The sequence below is a fragment of the Hippopotamus amphibius genome, chromosome 3 (assembly GCF_030028045.1).
Source record: "Hippopotamus amphibius kiboko isolate mHipAmp2 chromosome 3, mHipAmp2.hap2, whole genome shotgun sequence".
Lineage (NCBI taxonomy): Eukaryota > Metazoa > Chordata > Mammalia > Artiodactyla > Hippopotamidae > Hippopotamus > Hippopotamus amphibius.
In genome coordinates, this window is record NC_080188.1 from 129,999,572 (window position 1) to 130,021,219 (window position 21,648).

The 21,648-nt window shown below is 57.9% G+C and overlaps 1 protein-coding gene across 7 annotated transcripts in view; it reads left to right on the forward strand.

Annotated features, from left to right (window-relative positions):
- The first annotated feature begins 1,116 nt into the window (after nt 1-1,116).
- The window catches only part of CTTN (cortactin), a 29,972-nt gene continuing 9,440 nt past the window's right edge, over nt 1,117-21,648 (forward strand). For 3 of the 7 annotated variants that reach the window (XM_057726632.1, XM_057726634.1, XM_057726635.1), the window contains exons 1-12: nt 1,117-1,213; nt 5,089-5,180; nt 6,155-6,241; nt 6,366-6,439; nt 8,314-8,443; nt 12,328-12,438; nt 13,377-13,431; nt 14,363-14,473; nt 16,033-16,143; nt 16,832-16,942; nt 17,681-17,791; nt 19,031-19,086. In XM_057726632.1, coding sequence (XP_057582615.1) covers nt 6,155-6,241; nt 6,366-6,439; nt 8,314-8,443; nt 12,328-12,438; nt 13,377-13,431; nt 14,363-14,473; nt 16,033-16,143; nt 16,832-16,942; nt 17,681-17,791; nt 19,031-19,086 — 957 coding nt within the window. In that variant the 5' untranslated portion in view covers nt 1,117-1,213; nt 5,089-5,180. Of the gene's footprint in view, nt 1,214-4,720; nt 4,860-5,088; nt 5,181-6,154; nt 6,242-6,365; nt 6,440-8,313; nt 8,444-12,327; nt 12,439-13,376; nt 13,432-14,362; nt 14,474-16,032; nt 16,144-16,831; nt 16,943-17,680; nt 17,792-19,030; nt 19,087-21,648 lie in introns of those variants that run through there. The other 4 variants (XM_057726633.1, XM_057726636.1, XM_057726638.1 and 1 more) reach the window with 4 other exon arrangements.

Consider the following 21,648-nt stretch of genomic DNA (forward strand, 5'->3'; position numbering starts at 1 on the left):
GCATTTATGGGATTTGATTTTAACGTGATTGCGCCCCTCCTACCATCTCATTGAGGCTTCTCCTTTGTCTCTAGATGTGGGGTGTCTTTTTTGGTGAGTTCCAGTGTCTTTCTGTCCACAATTGTTCAGCATTTAGTTGTAATTCCGGTGCTCTTGCAAGAGGGAGTGAGTGCACGTCCTCCTACTCCGCCATCTTAATCCTCTCTCTCTCCCATTTCTTTTAGAATAAAGACCAAAGTCCTTGCTCTGCCCTCCCAATGTCTACATGACCTGGCCCCATCTCACCCCACTGCTCCGTTTCATCACCACACTTGTGCTACACTGAACTTCCTTCGGTTTCTCTGTGGCAGGACCTTTCCTGCCTCAGGGCCTTTGCACGGGCTCTCTTCTTGCCTGGAAAATTCTTCCCTTGTTCACTTCTATTTTGCCTTCAGATCTTAGCACAAATGTTAATCGCTCAAAGAAACCTCTGATCTCCCGGATGAGTTCAGTTCCCACCTTCTCCCCAGCATAATGTCGCGACCTTCGACTTATATAGCATTTATGTTGTTTCCTAATTACATAACTATCTGATTAATGCCTGATTCCTCTTTGAAGCTAAGAAGCCTCTGAGAGCAAGGTCCACGTTTATTCTGCTGATCTCTATTCCTGATACTATTTGGCCTTCTCCGGATGAATGGATGGATGGTGTGTGTATGGGTAACGCATGGATGGATGGATAGATGAGGAGGCCGCCGGTCCCCCCAGCTGACCGGCCGTCCCAGTTACCTCCTGTGGCCTCAGGGCTCAGAGCCCTTGGCATTGTCCCCTTGCCCGGCTCATTTCCCCTTTGTCCCCTCGGGCAGTGCTTCGAATCCAGGAATACCACCTCGCATTGTCTCTGCGTCTGGGCGCTGCGTGCATAGACTCGGTACAGTCATCTCACTTCTAGGCGCGCTTTGCGGGCTGGCGCTCGGTGGGAGCTCGCGCCCGCGCCACGTGGACCAGGCAGACAGGAGGGACCGTGGGCCGACCTCCCGGGCTGGACCGCGCAAACCGCCGTGCCGCCTGCGCCAGCTGGGATGCCTGAGCGCCGGCGGGGGCGGGGCCTCGGGGACCCGGATGCGGCCCCGCCCCCTCCCGCCGTACCGGAAGTGGAGCGGGGCGCCTGGGAGCGGCGGGCGCGGCGGCGTAGGGGCCGAGCCAGGCCGGAGCGGACGGACCGTGGGCGACGGTGAGCGAGCGCGGCCTGCGCCGGGTGGGGAGGGCCAGCTCCCCAGCTGCGGTCCCGGGGCGCCGCCAGCTCCCGAAACGGGAAGGAAGCCGCGGCCGCAGAGGCTTCGCCGCATTTCCGCTCGCGGTTTCGGGCGCGGGGAGAGCGCGGGCCAGACTTCTCCGGGCCCGGGGCTGCGGCCCGAGGGGAGGGGATGGGGTGGCGGGGTCCCGAGGGGAGGGGGCTGGGCCCGAGGGGAGGGGATGGGGTGGTGGGGTCCCGAGGGGAGGGGATGGGGTGGCGGGGGGCCGAGGGGAGGGGGCTGGGCCCTAGTGGGGGCTGGAGGGAGGGGCTGCGGTCCAAGAAGGGGGTGCGGGAAGGGGCCGGGGCCGCAGGGGTAGGGCACGCGGTTCTGAGGGGTCGGGGGATGGAGGGGAAGGGGCCCGGAGCTGTGGGGCGGCGGGGCAGGCGGGGGGGCCAGGCGCAGAGGGGTCCGGGGCCTGAGGGGAGGGCGCCTGGGCTGCTAGGGGGAGGGGCGGGAGGGCCGAGGGGGACTAGGGTAGGAGAGGGCCCCCGCAGGAGGGGTCCAAGACCTGGAGGGTCAGGGGACGGGGGCAGAGAGAGGGCCGAGGGGCAGAGGTCGGGCCCCGGGGTTTAGGGAAGGGTGGGGGGCCGAGGGGCGGCCCCGGGGTCCCCCGCGGCCGGGCTGGGCTGCTCCCGCCCTGCTCCCGGGCGCACCCACCGGGAGGTGTTGCCATCAGGTCATTGGAGAAGCGCGACGGGCGCCGCGGCGGAGCTGGGGGGCCGGGGTCTGGAGCGGCCCCTCCGCCGGTGTGCTGGGAGCCTCCTGGAGGGGCTTTGGGGGGGGGGGGGCCCACGGGAGCCGACGGCCCCGCGGAGGGTCCCGGTGAAGGGGGGCAGGGCTTCCTCGCCTGGAGTCGGGCCGGCCCGGGGAGGGGGGAGGCACCCACCTCCCGCTGCACGCGGCTCGAGGAGGGGTGTGTGAGGGGGCCGCGGAGCTTGGTCGGGGCTTAACCCTCCGGGCCCGCAGGCCTGCGCCGGGCAGGGCCCGACCGCGGGGTGAGTCACCGCGGGTGCCAGCGGCAGGCCAGCTCCTCTCCAGACGCCCTGGGGGCAGGGAGGGGTCCTAGAGGCCACGTCGGAAACCAGGGTAAAGAGCTGGGGATGCAGGGTCGTCTTTGATGCTGTGCCTCCCAGGAACTGGCAGTCTGCCCCCCACTACTTTTTTTAGTTGAAGCATTCTGGGGAACATATCTGTGAAACACTTTAAAAAAATTACTTATTTTTGGCTGTGTTGGGTCTTCAAAATTATTTTTGGCTGTGTTGGGTCTTGTCGATGCAGGAGGGCTTTCTTCAGTTTTGGCAAGCAGGCCTCTCAGTGCGGTGGCTTCTCTTGTTCCGGAGCTCGGGGCCTAGGCACCGGGGCTTCAGTAGCTGTGGCTCGTGGGCTCTAGAGCGCAGGCTCAGTAGTTGTGGCGCACGGGCTTCATTGCTCCGTAGCATGTGGGATCTTCCTGGACCAGGCTCGAACCCGTGTCCCCTGCATTGGCAGATGGATTCTTAACCACTGCACCACCAGGGAGGTCCCTGTAAAACACTTTTAAATTGGATGAACGTCATTGGTGATTCAGATCTCTGGTCGGTGCCTGCAGTAGGGGTTCAGGAAGCTCATGGTTGAGGGAGAGAATGGTTGTGAGCCCTGTGTTCTGCCTCGTGTTGCTTTGGCCCGCGTCCTGCGGCCTGAGATCTAGGGCCGGTGTCGACCAGGGGTTTTGTCTTTTACTGTGCAGGCAAGTGCTTCGAGTCACTGTGCCAGGCCAGGTGAGGGGGAGCCCTCTGAGTAATTATGTAGAGAATGGGCCCTGTGATGTCTGTTTTGGCTACCCAGATGCCTTTCTGTTCCCTTTGTTTTTTGCTACCCTGGAGAGGGTGAGGTTAATGGAAAGCTAATTCAGCATGGGTGGTTTTATCAACTCAGAAAGAAACCTTGTCCCTGTCCCCCTCCCCCACCCCACCCCCCAACACTAGGCAGCCACTAATCTACTTCTTGTCTCTGTAGATTTGCCAGATCTGGCCATTCATATAAACGGGACTGTATAATATATGGTCTTTTGTGTCTGGCTTGTTTCACTTAGCGTAATGTTTTCAAGAGTCACCCATGTTGTAGCCTGTCAATCCTTCACTCCTTTTATTGCCAAATAATATTCCATTGTATGGACAGACTGTCAGCTATGTATCTGTTATGTAACATGGACATTTGGGTGGCTTTCCTTTCTGGGCTGTTAGGAGTAATGCCGCCGTGAAGATTCTTGTACAGATTCTTTGTGGAGGTTTCCACTTCTCTGGGTATATGTCTAGGACTGGAATTGCTGGGACACGTGGTGCCTCTGTGTTTACCCTTGCAAGGAACTGCCAGACTTTTTCATTTTACATTCCCACCCGCAACATAAGAGGGTTTTGATTTCTCCACACCCTCACCAAGCTTGTTATGATCTGATAGTAGCCATCCTAGAAGGCATGGAGTGCTATCTCAGTGGTGTTGATTTGCATTTCCTTGATGGTTAATGGTACTGTCTTTTCATGAGCTTATCATCCGTTTGTTTATCTTTGGAGAAGTGTCTGTTCAAGGTCCTTTTCCTGTTTAAATATATGGTTAATTGTCCTTTTTATCATTGAATTGTAAGAGTTCTTTTCACTTGTGCTTTTGCTATCACATCTAAGAATTATTGCCAGTTCAAGGTTATAAAAATATATGCTTACGTTTTTTCCTAAGAATTTAGTAGTTTTAGTTCAGACATTTAGGTCTTTGATCCATTTTTCAGTTAATTTTTGTGTGTGGTGTGAGGGAGGGGTCCAGAGGCATTGTCTTTGGATCCAAAAGGAAATTGAAACCAAAAAAAACACACAAAAACCCAGCCTTTTACTTTTTCAAACAGTTGAAAATGTTTGATTTTTCCATGGTTTTTCAAAAACTTAAAATATTGAAGGTAATAAATGATTGTAGATTTGAGCCTATCACTGGCTGCCCTTGGGTAGACTTTCTTAGATGCTGGCTGACAACTGGGATACCCAGAATGTACTCAGCAACCTGCAGAGGTTAGGGTTTCCAGAGGGGAAGCTGAGTGTGAGGAAGGCCACAGCATCATCCCTCTGGTCCCTGAATGCATGCCAAGCCGTGTGCCAGTACAGATGGCTTGTGCCTGTGACTGGTTTGTTCCTGGACAAGGGGACAGTATTCACCTGTCATGTCTGGCGGTGCTGTGTTGTATGGTCTTAGGGAAGAGGTGCTGAGCTGGTGGCTTGGGGAGTTGGCGTCTTGGTCTCGTGCAGTAACCATACCCATTCATTAGAGATGCAGCCTGCTTCTCCTTTGCTCTCGAGTCGCCCCTCTTCACACTCCGATAGCCGTCACCATGCTGGGTTTTATCCCAGCCACGCCATGATCCCCTCCTTCAGGGAGTGCTTCTCTTATGTTACTGTTTTTTTTTTAAAAAACCCAGAGTAATGGAACTTTATTATTTTTAGCAAAGTCACAAATTAAGATGAACCAGAATGGAAAGCTGTCAGGATTTCAGCAAACAGGAAATGTATGTTAGCAGCTGAGACAATGATTTCTGCTTGCGTTAAGGAGAAACTTCATACAGTGGTAAATCTTTTGGAACTTCTTTATTTTCTGTAGTTTGTCATTGTGGCTAAAAATCAGTCTAGTGCTTGGTTAGTAAAATGCAGCTCTTCCCAGCCTCCTTGCAGGTTGCAGTACGCAACCCCGTTATGTTTGGGAGGATTTCAGCGGTGTTCTCAGAGGATCTCTGCACATAAAGACGTGCTTGTGAGCACACGTCCTTCTGAGCTTTTTACCCTTAATCTCTTTACAGACAGAACCATTCCCAAATGCTCGGAAGTTCCTTGCTGGATAACCGTGTTTTGAACAGAGTTTTTTGAGTGGCTTCCATCTTCATCTGGAAAGGTAAGGTCTGTGCCCTGTGGACATTTCTCCTGTGCTCTCCCCTGGGCGGGCAGGAAAACCCCTGTGACAAGGAAAGCCAGGGGTGTTCTCTTGCTGGGTTTGCAGAGATAGGGATGATAACTTTCTGGGAGGAAACATCCTTGTTTGAAAAATAAAGTCAGTTTCCAGTGTTGCCTGTGGTGTGGGACGTGGAGGGGACCCTGCAGAACTCTGGAGCGGGGGACCTGGCACGTCTCTGTCCTCTCGGAGCAGCCACTGGCCCCTCTCTCCGTCCCGTGGTGGGTGGGGGAGCCCATGGGCCCGACGTGAGGGAGGGCCTGGAAGTGCCCACCTGCCCATGGGTGAAGAGTAGGCTCTGCTAGTGTTTGCCCCATTGGTCTGGAGAAGTCTCAGGCCAGGACACCTTTGCCTTTGGGGGCAAGTGAGCTCACTGGAGGCTCCGTCCTTTCGTGGAACCATCTCCTCGGTGGTTGAAACTCTAGGCAGCTGGAGTCCTGCATGCGGGCAGCCCCTTCTCCAGTATGGTGTGGTGCCACGGGGCAGACTTGGCTTTGGGCGGGGGGCAAACTGTTAAGCTTTCAGGCCGCTGCTTCTGCATCTGAGGACGGGCACATTGGTTGTGCCTGCCGGGGCTGAGCCTAGTCTGTCGGCTCTCAAAAATCATGTCAAGAGCAATTCATGTCTGGGAAACTCTTGCCGTGTTTCCGTATACCTGGTCAGGGGGAACAAGGCTCCAGATGGCCCCGAAGCGACTTTGTTGGTCCTGTCCCCCCGGTGGCACTTGATTCCTCGCCCAGGTGACACGGCAGGGGTCACATCTGGAAATAAATCTGAGAGCTCGGTGCCCTGATTCACCCCCGCCACCACCTTGTACCTGTGCTGGCCAAGGTTGTGGGGTCCCAGGCAGAGGTGTCCGCGTTGGCCTCTGAGCGGGGCTCTCCCGGGCCCATGTAACCCCGGCGGTGCTCTTCCAGATGTGGAAAGCCTCAGCCGGCCACACCGTGTCCATCACCCAGGACGACGCAGGAGCTGACGACTGGGAAACCGACCCCGATTTCGTGGTACGAGGCACCCGTCTGCCTGTGTGCCCATCTCCTGGGGTTTGGGTTGGGGCGGGGGTGGGTGAGGGGTGTTTGTTTTACGATCCAGGGTGTAGGGTGTACTTGTCATTTATTTTTTTTTCAGAATGACGTGAGTGAGAAAGAGCAGCGATGGGGGGCAAAAACCGTGCAGGGGTCTGGGCACCAGGAGCACATCAAGTAAGAGACTGTCTCGGTATCTGTGGGAGAAGGGTGTTCTGGAGAGGAAGAGACAAGGCCGGGGCAGGAGGGAAGGTCACGCCTCCGTGTGCTGGGGTGGCCTTTGTTTTGTCTTGTGACTTGATATTTATGCAGTAGGTGAATGTGGGACCTGACGTATGTATTAATGTGTGTGTTTGTGGATGTGTATCTACACACACGTGCTCAGTAACTTAAGAATTCCCATTGCACACGACTTGTACTTCTGATTCCAGAGCTTGCTTTTCAACAATGTGGTTTCTGGCAAGGAGCACAGTTCCCTGAGGTCTTGTCTCTGCTGATGGGAGGTTTCTAAAGCATGAGGTGTCTTTGAATGCTTTAGACTGTGAACACCCCCCCCTTCATTTTTATTATTTTGTTATAATTTTACGATTTTATCATCATTGGTTGGACACCATGAGCTGAATTCTCAGCGTTGTGTTGTCGCAGAAGCCCGGAGGAGGAGAGGCGCCTGGCTCGGCTCCCTCAGCTCACTTTCTTGTCGGGAGGTGTAGATAGAGGGGCTTCCAGAATGAGCTCTGGCTGTGCCGGCTTCAGAGCGTGTGCTCCCGGGCCCTCTTTTGAGGGGTCTTCACGGGCTGGTGACCCGCTTTGGTCATTTGCAGAGAGCTGGGCTTCCTTGGCCCTGGGATCTCTGCAGGAGAAGGAAGCTGTTCTCCGCTGAGAAAGATTCAGGAAATCATCCCTGATGAAAAGGAGGGGAAGTCTGCAGTGTGGACGCGTTAGACACCAGGGTTCCTCCCTCCCTCCCGAGTCGCTGAGCCCACCTCCTCCACACCAGACCCTGAGGAAGGGCCTGGGACTGGTCAGAGGAGCCGAGCCGGGCTCTGCCTTGGGGGCTGCCTCGGGTCACCTGCTGTGGGCGTTAGTTTCTCTTCTGACTTGGTGATGTCATCAGGGCCTCTCATCTCTGCTGTTCCCTGAGGTGTCTGAACTTGTTGGGGAGGGCGGACTAGAGAAGAAAGGAACTCTCTCTGGTCAGGCAGCCTCCCGGTGGGTTAGAATCCAGAGAACACGTGGGGACAGGACAGTTGTTGGTGCCCTGTGCTCCTTCCACGTTCTTGGGAGGCTGGTCGTCTTCCCCCTGCTTGTCCAGGGGTTGGGAGGTGGCCATCCTGGTTGGTTTTGCAGGCGAACTTCTGGGATTGTTGTCCAGAGGTTGAGGGGTGGGTGTGGCCCCCCCCCCCGGCAGAGAGTACCCGGTGAGGTGGCTTTCGTGCTGCACTGGGTCTCCTGGAGGTGACAGCTGCAGAGGCTTGCTGGCTTGCTCGGTTTTGGCTACATCTTGTGATCTGTCCCACTGTTCCCAGAGTTTAAAGTAAAAATGGTTTTCACATTGTAAATTCTGATAGCCTCTCACTTCACCTTGGAATGGAAAGCTGGAGTACTTCAAGCGAAGAGAAGCCGTCTGAGTGTTTCTTGTCTCTGGGCTTCTGTCCTGGGCTGTCTGGGCGGGACTGTTGACTCTGTTTTCCCCTCCGCCTCTGGTGACATTTACAGAGCTAGCTCTCCCAAGTCAGGTATCTGATAAGCCCTGGGGAGCTTTTCTCCATGTGGAAGAATCAGCCCAGCTCCCCGTGGGGGGTTTGAGATGACTCAGTGCATGTGTTTGGATTGGTTTCTTATTTCCATTAACTTGCATCTGACTGAGACCTGCTGAAGTTGGGCGGCCGGCTGGCGGAACCGTCGAGCCAGCGCAGGGAGGCGGGGATGGGGGAGCCCCGAGGAGCCAAGCCTTGCAGATTTGCCGGGACGAACCATCCTGCACGTGTCCCTCCTCCTGGGAAGTACACCTGTCTGACCCACGTATTCCTCTTCCACCTCTTTCCTCCAAGCATCCATAAACTGAGAGAGAATGTGTTTCAAGAACACCAGACCCTCAAGGAGAAGGAGCTCGAGACGGGACCCAAAGCCTCACACGGCTACGGAGGGAAGTTTGGCGTGGAGCAGGACAGGATGGACAAAGTAAGTGCCTGGCCACGTCATGGCGGGCTCCTGGTGCCGGACTGGTCGGCAGAGTGGTCACTTACGCCTCCCGCTTGATGAAAAGTTGAGGCTGGCTTGTCAAGCATGAGATTGGCCAGAGGTAGTCTCTGTTGGCCTCACCCGCAAAGGGCTCCCGTTTTTGGAAGATCTTTGACTGCTCTTAGTTGCTGGTGTGCGGGTGGTGTGTTGGGAGGCCTGGAGTGGGAGATCAGCTTCTGCCAGAGGGTGGCCGTGACCAGGACGGAGGCCCAGAGGCAGCCTGGCTGCAGGTGTGGGCGTACCCACGGCGGTGTGGCCTGTGGCCCGAGTGGTGCCCACCTGCAGACTGGAGTCGGGTCTGTGGGCCTTGTTGCGCATCGAGGGTGGAAATTCAGCCAGCAGGGGTGCTGATGTCCTTCCCACATGTAGTGAACTCGGGAGGTGACCCTGGGTGCTGGCGTCAAGCCACTGCCCACGAGGCTAGGGGTGGGCAGGTCTAGGTGGGTGGAGACTGAGGTTGTTAACCAATGCCACAGTCTTTGCTGGCACTCGGAGAAGGGCTGGGTCAGCTGAGGGGCTGGTGTCCACCCTGCAGCGAGGACAGGGGACCGTCGCGCATCTGCGTGTGTCTGCACTGAAGCAGGTCTGCAGGCGTGCCCAGAGAGGTGGGTTTCCCAGGCTGGTAACGCGAGATGTCTGCCTTTATTCTGTGTAGGGGTATCAGCTAGGGTCAGGTTCCAGGCTGTAATTCTACCCCGTCCCCCTTGTGCCTGGATTGGACTTGGTATGTGAGCTGGGCCTGGAATGGCAAGGCTGTGTTCATACAGAGTGGATACTTGGGGACCTGTGGGCACCCCACACTACGTCCAAAACGAGCCTGGAGATGGAGTCTGATGAAGGCAGTCTGCAGGAGAGAGTCAGGGACGCCCCCAGTGACCCCGTCGCTCCCGGAGACGTCTGGACAACACACAGGAAAGGGGAGCAGAACCATCCTTGGATTCTAAAAAATTTGGTGGCTTTTCGTAGCATAAGCAGGCAGAAGCCCCATGTGTTTCGGGAGTTGAAAGCATCAAGTAGGTAGAAGCCCTTCCCACCTGACAGAGCCCATGCTCTCAGGATTATGGGGAGATGAAGCAAAGAGAAATTCAGTATAAATCTGGGTCCCCAGCTCTGGGCTGGAAACATGATATGTTGGGGAAAACATTGAGAATCTGTCCAGGGAGCTCTGGGTGAGGACAATGAAGCCCTCGTCATTTTGGCTTCTCCGCTGCCACCGAGGCTGCACTGTGCCAGCCATCTCACCCCAGCACCTCTGGCCTGGGCCGCTTGGGTCCAGTGGGCTTCCCACCGGCTCACGTTGGCCTCTCCCCATGCTTCTCCATGCCGTCCTCTGTCAGCGTCACCCTGCGTCGTGCTGTCCTTCCTGTCGAGGCTGGAAGCGCTGTCCTTGCCTTGTGCCGCGCCTGGTGTCGTGGAGGCACTCGGTGGACGGTGTGTGAGTGCCCAGAGCCAGCCTCTGCTGGGGCGTTAACAGCACCCAACGGCTCCGGGAAGCCAGCTCTCACTGCAGCTGGGTGTAGCCAGTGGTTCCCCTCAGGCAGATCCCGCAGGGGTGTCACTGCCGGCTGGCGCTTCCTCCCCAGTACCTTCCTCCCCGGTACCTCCTTGCACACCTGTCAGCTCACCTGAGCACCACTGGACCAGCCTGTTGTCAGGAATAACTAAGATTCCATGGGACTTCTCTGGTGGTCCAGTGGTTAAGAATCTGCCTTCCAATGCAGGGGGTGTGGGTTTGATCCCTGGTCGGGGAGCTAAGATCCCATGTGTCTTGTGGCCAAAAAACCAAGTAGAATAGAATAGGAGCAATATTGTAACAAATTCAGTAAAGACTTTAAAAGAATGGTCTATGTCAAAAACAAAAACAGAAAACTAAGATTCCAACCCAAACAAATAACCCATAAGCTATTTGTAACTTATTCTCTCCGGAAATTGAAAAAAGAAAAAGCCCAGAGATTTGTGTGTTGAAAATGCGTGATAGACCTCCGGAATAAAACACGTCTTGGGCAGGCACCTGCCTGGGAGAGGGCCGTGGACCCGGAACGTGCAACAGCTGTTGGGATCCCATCTACACTGTGGTCCAGGCATCTCGCATGCCTCTGTCAGGGCTCAGCGGGGACTGTGGTCCAGGATGCAGGCTTCATTCCTCACCAGGCACGTCCAGACCGGAGGGTACACCTCTGCTTCTGGCAGCACCCTGCGCAGTGCTGACTGTCTGATAATAAGTGTGGTCTAGTCAGCATAAAATCAAGGGCAATTTGGGGATAAATCTCTTTTGATCAAAAAGTTGGAAAAATCGGGGCTTCCCTGGTGGGCCAGTGGTTAAGACTCTGCGCTTCCACTGCAGGGGATGCAGGTTCAATCCCTGGTCGGGGAACGTCCGCGTGCCGTAAGATGCAGCCAGAAAAAAGAAAAAAGAAAAATCAAATTTGCAAATTAAAAAAAAAAGTGGGAAAAATTACTAAGCTGTCACTGGGCATGTTTTCAAAACTGTGTTCTTGTAAGTTGTTTGTGATGAAGAGTCCCGCTGGGGGGTCCTCTCCGCATGGTGCTGCTGCTGTTCTTTGGGTGAGACCCCAGAAGCTGCGGGTGGGGAGTCTCTGCCATGGGAGTTTGCCGAGGCTGTGGAGCCGTGGATCGGCTGTTAGCTCTGGGCGCTGGAGTGAACCCGGAAGGAGAGAAAGTCGTGGCTCTGAAGTTTCAAGTAAAAAACCTCTGGGGAGAGTGGATGCGGAGTTGCCTGCAGAATTGTCACTTGTGGTGGTGACCCTGACCCCAGCTGCAGAAGTCCTGGACAAACAGGCAGGAAGGGCGTTGGTGGTGCGCTGGCAGGCCCCTCGCTGGAGGAGTGGCCGTGGTGGGGGCACGTCCCAGGAGTGAGAATTAGGGTTTGGAGGTGCTCGTCCTCGCCCCGCACTGGGTCACGTGTCTGTCACATGTCCTGTGTCCTCGATGTCCGGAAAGGGGTCCGTGACCACTGTCCATCCTGCTGAGGGAGCCTGAGAGCCTGGTGCCGAACCCCAAGGTCAGGGGCCTGGGAGGTTGGACCGCTCAGAGTCTGGGGAGTGGATACGACGTGCAGCTTCTCGGCTGCCGTGGGGTCTCAGGCGGCTCCTGAGCTAGCTGTGTTGTCGAGACACAGAAGCGGCCGTAGGTGTTCTGTAAAATGAGCAGGTGTGGTGTGGTCCAGAAAGCTTTGCTTACAAAAAGCCTTGGTGCTGGACGTGGGCCGTGGGCCCCGGGCCCCGGTTTGCTGAACCCACAGTGGAAAGTGCTGTGGAAACCCAGGGTGGACAGCTTGGTCGGCATATGACCTTGAGCAGAGGTCGCCAAACTCGTGTTGCTGCCCGTGGGGTGGACGCGTGGCGTGACCAGCACACCCGGCCGTGTTAGCCAACAAGTGCGTGCCGTGTCCCGATCCCTGGGTGTGAAAACGTCCCACCTGCCAGCAGTCTTCCCGGAAACGGACCTTAGGAGTCGTGCTGCAGGCGGCTGGCTCTGTGGTTTCCCAAGGGGGTCCGGCCTCCTGCTTCCTCACAGTCCCATCAGGAGCCTCCCCGTGGCCCGGGTTCTTGGGCGGCTTCTGGGGAGCCCAGTGCGAAGAGAGTTCAGGGAAGGCCTGGGCGGGGACCCCGGCGTTCTGATGCCCCCGGGAGGCAGCTCCCCCTGGGCTAACTTCCACGTTGAGTGGTTTCAGTCTGGGTCAGCCACGCTGAGCGCACGTGGGGGCTGCGCCCTTAGGCCCTGCGTGGGGGGTGGGGGCGGGGGCGGGGCAGTGTGGCGGTGCTGGTGGGCACCTGAGGCTTTATTTCTGCGCCCTGTTCCAGTCCGCCGTCGGGCACGAATACCAGTCGAAGCTCGCCAAGCACTGCTCGCAGGTTGACTCCGTCCGGGGGTTTGGAGGCAAGTTTGGTGTCCAGGTGGACAGAGTTGACCAGGTGAGTGAAGCTCGTGGGTAGCTGGGGCCCGGGGAGGGCAGGGGGCTGCTCCTTATAGGTCAGAGCCCACTCTCAGAGGTGTGCTCCGGGCCTCTCGGTATCGCAGAGGTGCCTCTGACTGGGGGACTGCAGAGTGGGCGTCCCGACCACGGGGCTCCCCTTCCCAGCTGCTCTCAGATGACTGACTGGCTCCTTAAGAGGTGAGAACAGTCGAGTCTAAGGGTTTTCTTTCACTGGTTACCGTAGAAACCCCCATGTTGGTCTCCACCTGTCTGACGACCCCGGGACAGCCTTAGATGTGTCCCAGGATGCCCGTGGGGACTGTTGCCACCCACCGTCCCTGCCTGGCTGTCACTGTAATGGGGACCCCCAGGGTGTTCGGAGTAGACTGGCAGCGTGTCCCCCGCATGCCCGCTGTCCGGCTGTGCTGAGTGTCCGGGTGCTGCCCTGCTGTCCCTAACCCTAGCCGGGTCCCGGGCTCAGAGCTGTCAGCCCTTTGGGTTCCGAGGCAGCCCTGAGAGCCTGGACGTGAGAGTATGCCTGGCTGTGTGTAGCCACGGCCCCCCGGGGTGTGTGCGTGGTGCCCACCTCTGTGCCGGTCCTGGTCCCTGCTGTTCACGCGGGTCTTGGGGAGCCCGTGTGAGGAGTGGGCGGAGGTATGGTGGTCGGGCGTCTGTGCAGGTTGGCTTTGGTGGGGGGGAGGTGGTGGGGCACAGGCTGCTACACACACAGCTTGGCCGGGGCAGCCCCCCAGGCTTCAGTGAGCCTTGCACGGGGTGCACATTCAGAACACCAGGGCTTTGGGCGTTAATGGCTTAGGAAATCAAAGACCAAAAAACAATACGGTTCATGTGTTTTAAAATGTCCTCTGTATCATGGGTCCAGGCGTTTAAAGCTGCATTTCCCTTTTTCTCTCTCCCGCTTCTCTTTGACTGCAGTCTGCTGTGGGCTTTGAGTACCAGGGCAAAACTGAAAAGCACGCCTCACAGAAAGGTGAGATGCAGCAGACGCAGATGGCGGCAGGAAGGCAGCCCTGCCTGCTTCCGAAGGGCAGGAGCACGTTGTCACTTGAGGCCTCTTCCCCGGGGCCAGGGGTGTCGCCACGGGCAGGACGCTGCTCTTGCCTTCAGGTGTCTGGTCATTTGGGCAGGTGTGACGGCGGGGTCCCCGCCACGCAGCACACGACTCCCCAGCCACTTGCGTCCCGGCACCGCCTCCGCCTCTTCCAAGCAGCGTTGCCCCGGCACAGTTCGCTCTCTGGCTTGGTTGGCAAAACTAACTTTCCCCAGAGGATGGAAGGAGCCATTGAGATACGGATGTTTTCAGTGTGTACGTGCCGTCTTTAACACGGCGTTGGCTGATCTTTATGAAGTCACGCTCCCTGGTGAAGCCTTTTTGTAACTGAAAGCATGTGGGATCCTAGTTTCCTGACCAGGGATCAAACCCGGGCCCCCTGCAGTGGAAGTGCAGAGTCTTAACCACTGGACCGCCAGGGAAGTCCCTTGACGTGCGTTTTGCAAGCTTGTTTACTTGCGCCTCTGTGGGTCACCTGATGACCCAGGGAAGTAGCTCGGCCTGGGAGTGCTCTAGGGGCCGGTCCCAGCCCACCTGGCCTGATGTGTTGGAGACGTTGGGTCTTTCTAGAAAAGAAAGCTATGTGTAGCTGCATACTTTATACGCTGACCTTTATCTGAACGGTTACTTTCCATAGCGGGCCTGCAGCTCACCTTGCCCCCCAGACTGCAGGGGCACATAGACGGCTCCTGTGTCACCCGTGGGTGACAGTCGGTGGCTCGTTGTGCATTTTAAAATGTGGGCTTGGTCTCTTGGTGAGTTGCCACCCGAAACGGTTTTGTCTTGCTTCGTTTAACCAAAGCAACACTTGGCCTGATGTGTTTTCCTGACCACTGCCCTGTCTCCCCAGACTACTCGAGTGGCTTCGGTGGCAAGTATGGTGTGCAGTCTGACCGCGTGGACAAGAGCGCAGTGGGCTTTGACTACCAGGGCAAAACGGAGAAGCACGAGTCGCAGAGAGGTGGGCTGCGGCGGTGGGGGCCCCGCTGACCATCAGGGCACCCCCGGCCCTGTCGTTTCTCACGCGTCCACCGACACACACCCAGGGCGCTTTCTCCCCGATGCATATTTGTTTATATTATGTTTATACAATTCTTTTAACTTAAAACATTTGGATATCCCTGCCCTTTTTTGGCCAGAGCAGGTGGTTTATTGTAATTTCGATGACTGCTCTGTCCTCCGTTGTGTGAAGATTCTGTGGTCCGCTTAACTGTGCCTCTCTGAAATGTGAAATTTAGGTTATTTCCAGTTATTGATGTTAAAAATTGACTGCATTGACTATTCTCTTACGTACATAAGGGATCATTTGAAGAATAATTTCTAGTAATGGAATTGCTGGGTCAGAGGACACTGAATTTAAGATTCTGGTCGATGCTTCCAGATTGTCCTTAGAAGCCATCCTGACCCTCCCTTCCCTATGACGTGCGCGTGGGCGCTCAGTTGTGACCCTTTGCCGTGAAGGGTGTGTGTGGAGCCTGGGCTAACGCTTCGGCCCCACAGCCGGGCTCCTGATTTCATGGGTCTTCTGTGGGTTGGTTTTGTTTGGCCTGCACGTTTAAACCTTTCAGAACAATGTCCAGCGTGTAAACTGAGAGCCCACATATTTTTTGAAACCCCAGGTTTTTTTAAGAAACAGAACAAAATGAAAGCCAGCCCTGGAAGCACCACTGGCGTGGCGTTTCCCCGAGGGAGCGGCCGTGGGGCCGAGGGGCTCCTGTTTGCCGAGGGCATCACTTCCCTCCCGCCTGGCGGGTCCGCCTGCTGCAGGGGCCTCCTCTTACCTGCCTCCTCCCGCCCTTCTGGGCGCTCGCCTGTGCTCCTTGCCCCACACGCTGCCTGTGAAGCCGTACCTGCTGTTGGATCCTGTTCCTGCTTACCAGGTTTCCTCCCCGAGAGGCCCTTGAGGAAGCATGAACACGCCTCCAGGAAGTCGGGGAGCAGACGCCAAAGTGCAGGGAGCTCGGGGGCTCCCTCGGCAGCCCCAGGCCTTCCTGGAAGGGATTTGGTCTTCGAGTTCCTCGTGCTCCATTAACACGTCCGCAATGGAGTCATGCTTCAGTGTAAAAATAGCCGTTTAGGATAATAGTAGCTTAGCTTTGAGCAGAACTGACGTCTCTGGAAGATGCTCCGTGTTTGCCCTGCTTCTTCGGCGGTGCCCCCGGCACAGCTCTGCTCACTGTGGTTTAGGAAGCAGAGTGGCCTTTTAGAAGCTTGCTCGTGGGGGGTCATCCTGACCTCTGAAACTTTAGGTCCGCTCTTATTTCACGCTGTCTTCTGGAGTGAAGGTGAGATGCTACCGTTATTCATCAGCTCCGTTGGCTGCTCTTCATAGTTCTGTTATTACATATAAATGTTAGGATACTCGGGAACGTTTCCCACAGTAGTGATCTTTGAGCCTCAAAGAGTTTTGGTTTGTTTCTTTAAATTGAGAGACAAAATACTTCCTTAAAGACCACTAAGATCCACAGCGCACTCGCTGGTCTGTGGCTGGTGTATGAACTGAACGTTTCTTGTTTTCAGATTACTCCAAAGGTTTTGGCGGCAAGTACGGTATCGACAAGGACAAGGTGGACAAGAGCGCGGTTGGCTTTGAGTATCAAGGCAAAACGGAGAAGCACGAGTCCCAGAAAGGTGGCTTTGGTTTTACCTTATTCTCCTGGCAGCAGCTATTAACACGATAGGTGGTAACCAGAACAGAAATGGAGAAACAGAACAGAACCAGGGACCCTCAGGGTGGATGTCTCTTTCTATTAAACATTGAACTTTAAAACAGTGAATCCAAAAACAGAGCTGTTAACTAGGAAATCCAGTGCTTAAGCTTCTTGTAGCTCTAGCGCTGCAGCAGTGTGGCTCCTAACGGCTGTGTGTCACACATCTGTGTGAGTCATGAGATGCGGTGGCTCCTCCATGCTGGGGACCCTTTGTGTCTCGGGGCTTCCTGTGGGGGGTCCCGTCGTGTGTATCCACGATGCGGAGATGGTGGATGAGGTGGTTGTCAGGACATGCTGCGAGGAGGCCTTCTTTTTATTTATGTATTTAATTAATTAATTTACTCCGCGGCATGTGGGACCTTCCCGGAGCAGGGATCGAACCCGCGTCCCCCACCTTGGCAGGTGGATTCTTAACCACTGCGCCACCAGGGAAGTCCCTACGAGGAGGCCCTCTTAACGCATGTTACCTGAAGTTCTACCAAAGGTCTGGAGGAGAGAGGCTGGCTTAGCGAATTGTGTGTATTTAACTTCGTGGAAAACACGCTTTCTCCCTGTAACGCGGGCTGCGCATTAACGCTCGATCGTGGCCCTCCTTGTCGTCCGTGTAGACTATGTGAAAGGCTTCGGAGGGAAGTTCGGTGTGCAGACAGACAGACAGGACAAGTGTGCGCTTGGCTGGGATCACCAGGAGAAGCTGCAGCTGCACGAATCCCAGAAAGGTACGTTCACGCCGCCTGCGCGTCCCTGGGTCCTTCCAGAAGGTCATCGTTGTTTCCAGGTCCGTGCCGGCCTTGCTGTGCTCGTGTCGCAGTGCTGTCCTGTCTTCACTGGGGGAGGGGTCCTCTGCTCCCCCAGCTTTGAAAGGACCCTTCCACCCATAGTGATCCCCCCCCCACCTCAGGGCGCTGCAGTGGGGGGACGCCTGTGCCCCGAAGCCCCAGCCGCTGCCTCAGTGTTTCTGGGGGGGCTGCTTGCTGCCCGCTCGGGGCAGCCAAGGGGTGACGAGACGCTCCCAGCCTGAGGGGCGGGCCCTATCCCCTGGAGCGTGGCGGCCGGCAGGGCGGGAAGCGGGGCTGCCGTGGGGCTGCGGGCCGGGCCGTGTGTGTGACGTGTGTCTTTCTTCCTGTGAACAGAGGCGCGGGGGCTTGTCTGCAGCGTGGGCAGGGCCCCAGGGAGACATCTCAGAGCATGGAGTGGCTTTTCCCCATCAATTCCAATAAGTCCCGACCCTGCTTTCGGGCCTTGGCTGGCATGTTCGGCCTCTGTGTGTCCTTTAACCTTTGTGCCCCTCGTGGCGGCTGGTAAGCCCGGAAGCTGGCCGTGTCACCCCTGCCCAAGCCCGGCGGAGCCCTTGCCTCCTCGAGGCGACGTGTTCGAGTCCTGCACGTGTTCACGTGATTCTAACCAAACTGTTTCCTCTCTCGGTTGTTTTCTCCACTGTCACCTGTGGATTTCAGATTATAAGGCTGGTTTCGGAGGCAGATTTGGTGTTCAGTCCGAGAGGCAGGACTCCTGTGCTGTGGGGTTTGATTACAAGGAGAGACTGGCCAAGCACGAGTCCCAGCAAGGCACAGTTGCCCCCCCGGTCCCCCAACCCTCCCCGCTCAGTGCCGCCACTTCCAGCACAGACTTCAGGGCTCAGCCTCCGCGTCCCCCGCTTGTCACCTGCAGGGATGCTTCCAACCCAGTGCTCTGCCAGCGTGGACTTGGCTCGCACCCTTTCTCCCCCATTTGTTTTTTCCCTCCCGTGACCTTTCGGGGGTGTGTGGTGAAAGGTGGCGTGAGGGGCAGGTCATCCTCGCCCTGTAACGTGCCTGGTGTCTGGAGCGGGCCATCTGGTCTCCCGGCGGCTTCCGCAGCAGCTCTTGCTGTTGACGGGACTCCTGTGAGTGTTGAGTACCCACCTTCCCGCCTCCACGACCAGGAGAAACGTGCTATGTTCAGCGCCCTCACTGGCCTCGGGCCATGGGCACGGGGCAGGCGTGTCCACGTGGTTTCTGTGCCTCGCTTGTGGTGGTGTTTTTTGATTTTTTTTTTTCTGGCAACACCACCTGTGTGTAACTCCTTGACACAGAACCAGACAGTGTGTACACAGAGTTAGAAGTCCACAGGAAGTTTCTGGGTACATATATTGGGAGTCCAGGTGGCAAACACACTTTGCTCAGTTCCCTAATGACCGTCAAGGCTCAGGCTTGGTCATTAGAACCTGGACACGCTGTTGGCAGGGAGTCGAGTCCTGATTTTATGGAGCTGAGTCTAGGCCTTCAGCCCCAGGGTCTGGAGAGGCAGGGAGGGGAGAAGCACCTTGGGCTGACCTGGCAGACTGCGTGGACGTGGCCTTGGCTCTACGTGGCATTGACACCGCACGGCGGTGTGACTGGCCCGTAGACCAGTGTTGCCGTGACACCAGTATCTGGCTGGTGGCAGTTCCAGGGGATGTTTTCTCTTTTCAGAAGCAAGGGAAGCCCTGCAGTTGCGCCTGTTCTTAGCGCTCCATGGAGCGGGAGCGCGGGGCGGGTGAGGGTGGGCGGAGACTGTGCTAGGAGGTGGCGCCTGCCCGCCCCCGCACCCCTGTCCCCCGCGCACGTGGGAGCATGGCACACCTCCTCCCTGCCCCCACCTGCTTGCTGCTGAGCACCATGGGGAGAGCAGGCGTGCCTCGCGCCGGACGCGCGTGCTGCCGCGTTCTCGTCTCTGCTGCTTGGGTGCACCTTCTCAGGCTGTTTCTGGACCTGTTTGCATGTGTCTGCTATCAGCCGCGGGCCGGGCCTCAGCCTGGGACTGAGCCCTGTGTTGTCACATTTCAGACTACTCCAAGGGCTTCGGCGGGAAGTACGGGGTGCAGAAGGACCGCATGGACAAGGTGAGTGCTTCGCGTCCAGGGCTCGGTGCTTCCTGCTGAGACGCCCGGGCACCTGACGTTCTCTGCGGGTCGGCGGCTGTTCCGTGGGTGGTCTCTGATCTCTGGTGGGCGCCTGGCGCGGGCAGGCGTGTGGCGTCACCGCGGTGGTGCCCGTAGCACCCATGCGTGCCAGGCATCACCTCCTGTGTCATGGGTGTCCTCTTCTGGAGCCCCTGAGGCCACGCTGTGGGCAGTTACTGTCCCTGTTACATTTTAATGGCGGGGGGAGTCCCTGGCCAGGAGGCGCAGTGCTGGGCACCACATGGCACCAAGTGGCTGGGCCACCATCGCGAGTGCCCCCCGGACACACAGCCGTTGCACTCAAGGCACTTAGGGGTGAGCCCAGGTGGGAGCTGAGGTCCTTGGCCATGCCGGCCGCGTGGGGGCTGCCGTCTTCGACAAGGCGGGCCTGGATGTCTGCATCACTGTGGGGCCCTGACAGCGCCGCCAGGGCCACGGGCAGAGCCCCAGAGCCACGCGCGGCTCCACACTCGCCCCTCCCCGGGGCCCTCCTCCTGCTGGTCACTCCTTTTTGGCTTCAGAGTCTCAGCGAGCCGGTCGGTCGGGTTTCCAATCTGAACTCCAGCCGTATCGGAGGGAGGGGCAGACCTGTGAGCGGTGTGGAGGATCTGCCCTGGCGACCGGGAGGGCCTGTCTCCTGTCAGTTCAGCTGGACCGAGGTTGTGGCTGCTCTGCCCAGTCAGGTGCCCAGAGTTCCCCTCCCATCAGGCTCCCGGCTGACTCCTGGGGGCTCCATCACGTGGCATGTGTGGGCCCTGGGAGCGAGCGGCAGGGCACAGGGTTCTGGCTGCGGGGCTGGGAGTGTCCTGGGGAGGTGAGAGTCTGAGCTCAGTTTTGAGAGTGGGGGGGCGTTCGCTGGGGTAGGCGGGGCCAGGGGCCTGGAGACGGGCACAGGGTGTGTGCGCGGCCATGGGGCAGGTGTTGTGACAAGATACAGAAGGTCTGAGAGAAGCCAGGCGGGCCCACTGCAGGGGGCGAGGGGAAGTGTCTGGGCAGGACCCATCTCCGGGAGTCCTGCTGACCCGTAAGGTGGTGTGTTTCATCAGGTGGGTTCTGCCGGGCCCTGGGAGGGTTTGGCAGGCAGATGATGTGAATGGGATGTGCACGGAGCAGCCCCCGGCCGCAGGGTGGAGAGTGGCTCGTGAGGAAGCCGCAAGGCCAGGGCCCCAGTTGGGGGGCGGCTTCAGTGGACGATTGGGGTGCTTCCAGCGCAGGCTGGGGTGGGGGTGGCGGAGGGAGACACACTGCCTTGAGCGAGTGTGGGTGCTGAAGCCCCCGGGTTTTAGGGGTGAGGACGAGGGAGGAGCGGGGCCTCCCAGGTGGATGGTGGGGCCATCTGCTGAGCTGGGGAGCTGGGGGCGGGGTTGGGCGGGGCTGGGTTAGGTGGGTCAGCGGTGGGCCTGTCTGGTTGGGCTGCCAGGCGGAGCAGATAGCGCGGGTCTAGTGGTAAGGGGGTGCCTGCAGGTGGAGGTGGACTTGGGGAGCCCGCGGAGCGGTGAGGGGGCCAAGGGCCACGCCTGCGGGATGGCAGCGGGCAGGCTGGTCAGAGGGGACCGGGAAGGGTGCCTGGGGAGGCGGGGGTGGCCCGCAGGGTCCCTGGTGCTGGTCTGGGGGTGGAGAGTTTTGAGGAGGAGGGAGCGATCCTCTGTGCCCAGTGATGCTATGCTGCTGGACGGGGTGGGGGGTGGGCGGGTCCGGTCTGGGTCAGTGGTGTGGCGGTGCTTGATGGCTGGTGAGGGCCTTTTTTTGAGGTGGGGGGTAGTTTGGGGGAGGTCAGCTGGCAGGGGTCTGGGCGGTGGGGGAGGGGAGCTGTGGAGTTGGCAAGTTCAGGTCATGGTCGATGTGAGCTGGGCAGTGGTCCGCCAAGGCAATGATTCTAAGATGGGAGGAGCCCAGGCCATAGACAGGGAGGTGCAGGGGAGCCCTGGGGCGTGGTGGGGAGCGCAGGGTTCTCACTGTGGCCAGATGGCGCTCTGTGCTATGCAGTTGGGAAACCCGGGGCTTAGAAGGGTGAGGCACCTGCCCAGGTCTCAGCCCTGGCTGCGGCACGAGGCCATTCCTGGGGGAGGGCAGTGCCGGGATTCAGGTCTTTCGTAGTCCCTGTGGGTGGTGGAAACAGGTGAGAGGATCCTGGCAGGCAGGTTGTAGGGAGGCTGAGACCTTGAGTTTGCCAGGCCAGAGGAGCCGGGTCCAGGCGGAGGAGGAGGGTGGCCGGGGAGAGGGGAAGGTTCTAGGCGGTGGGTGGGTCTTGGTGACGCCTGTGGGTGAAGGTGGAGAGATGGCCCTGAGCGTCGTGCTGGAGAGTTGGCTGGATGGGGTGGCAGCGGGTGCGCAGGAGCCACTGCCTGGAAGCCACGGGGAGGGCGCTGACACCTCCCCTACTGAGGCCACAGGGCAGGCAGGAGTCTCGTGGGACAGCTGGTGGGGGCGGGGGCTTAGAGCGTGTTCTGAAAAGAGATGGAGATGGGGCTGTTTGGGGAGCAGGGAAGGGGGTGGGCTGGG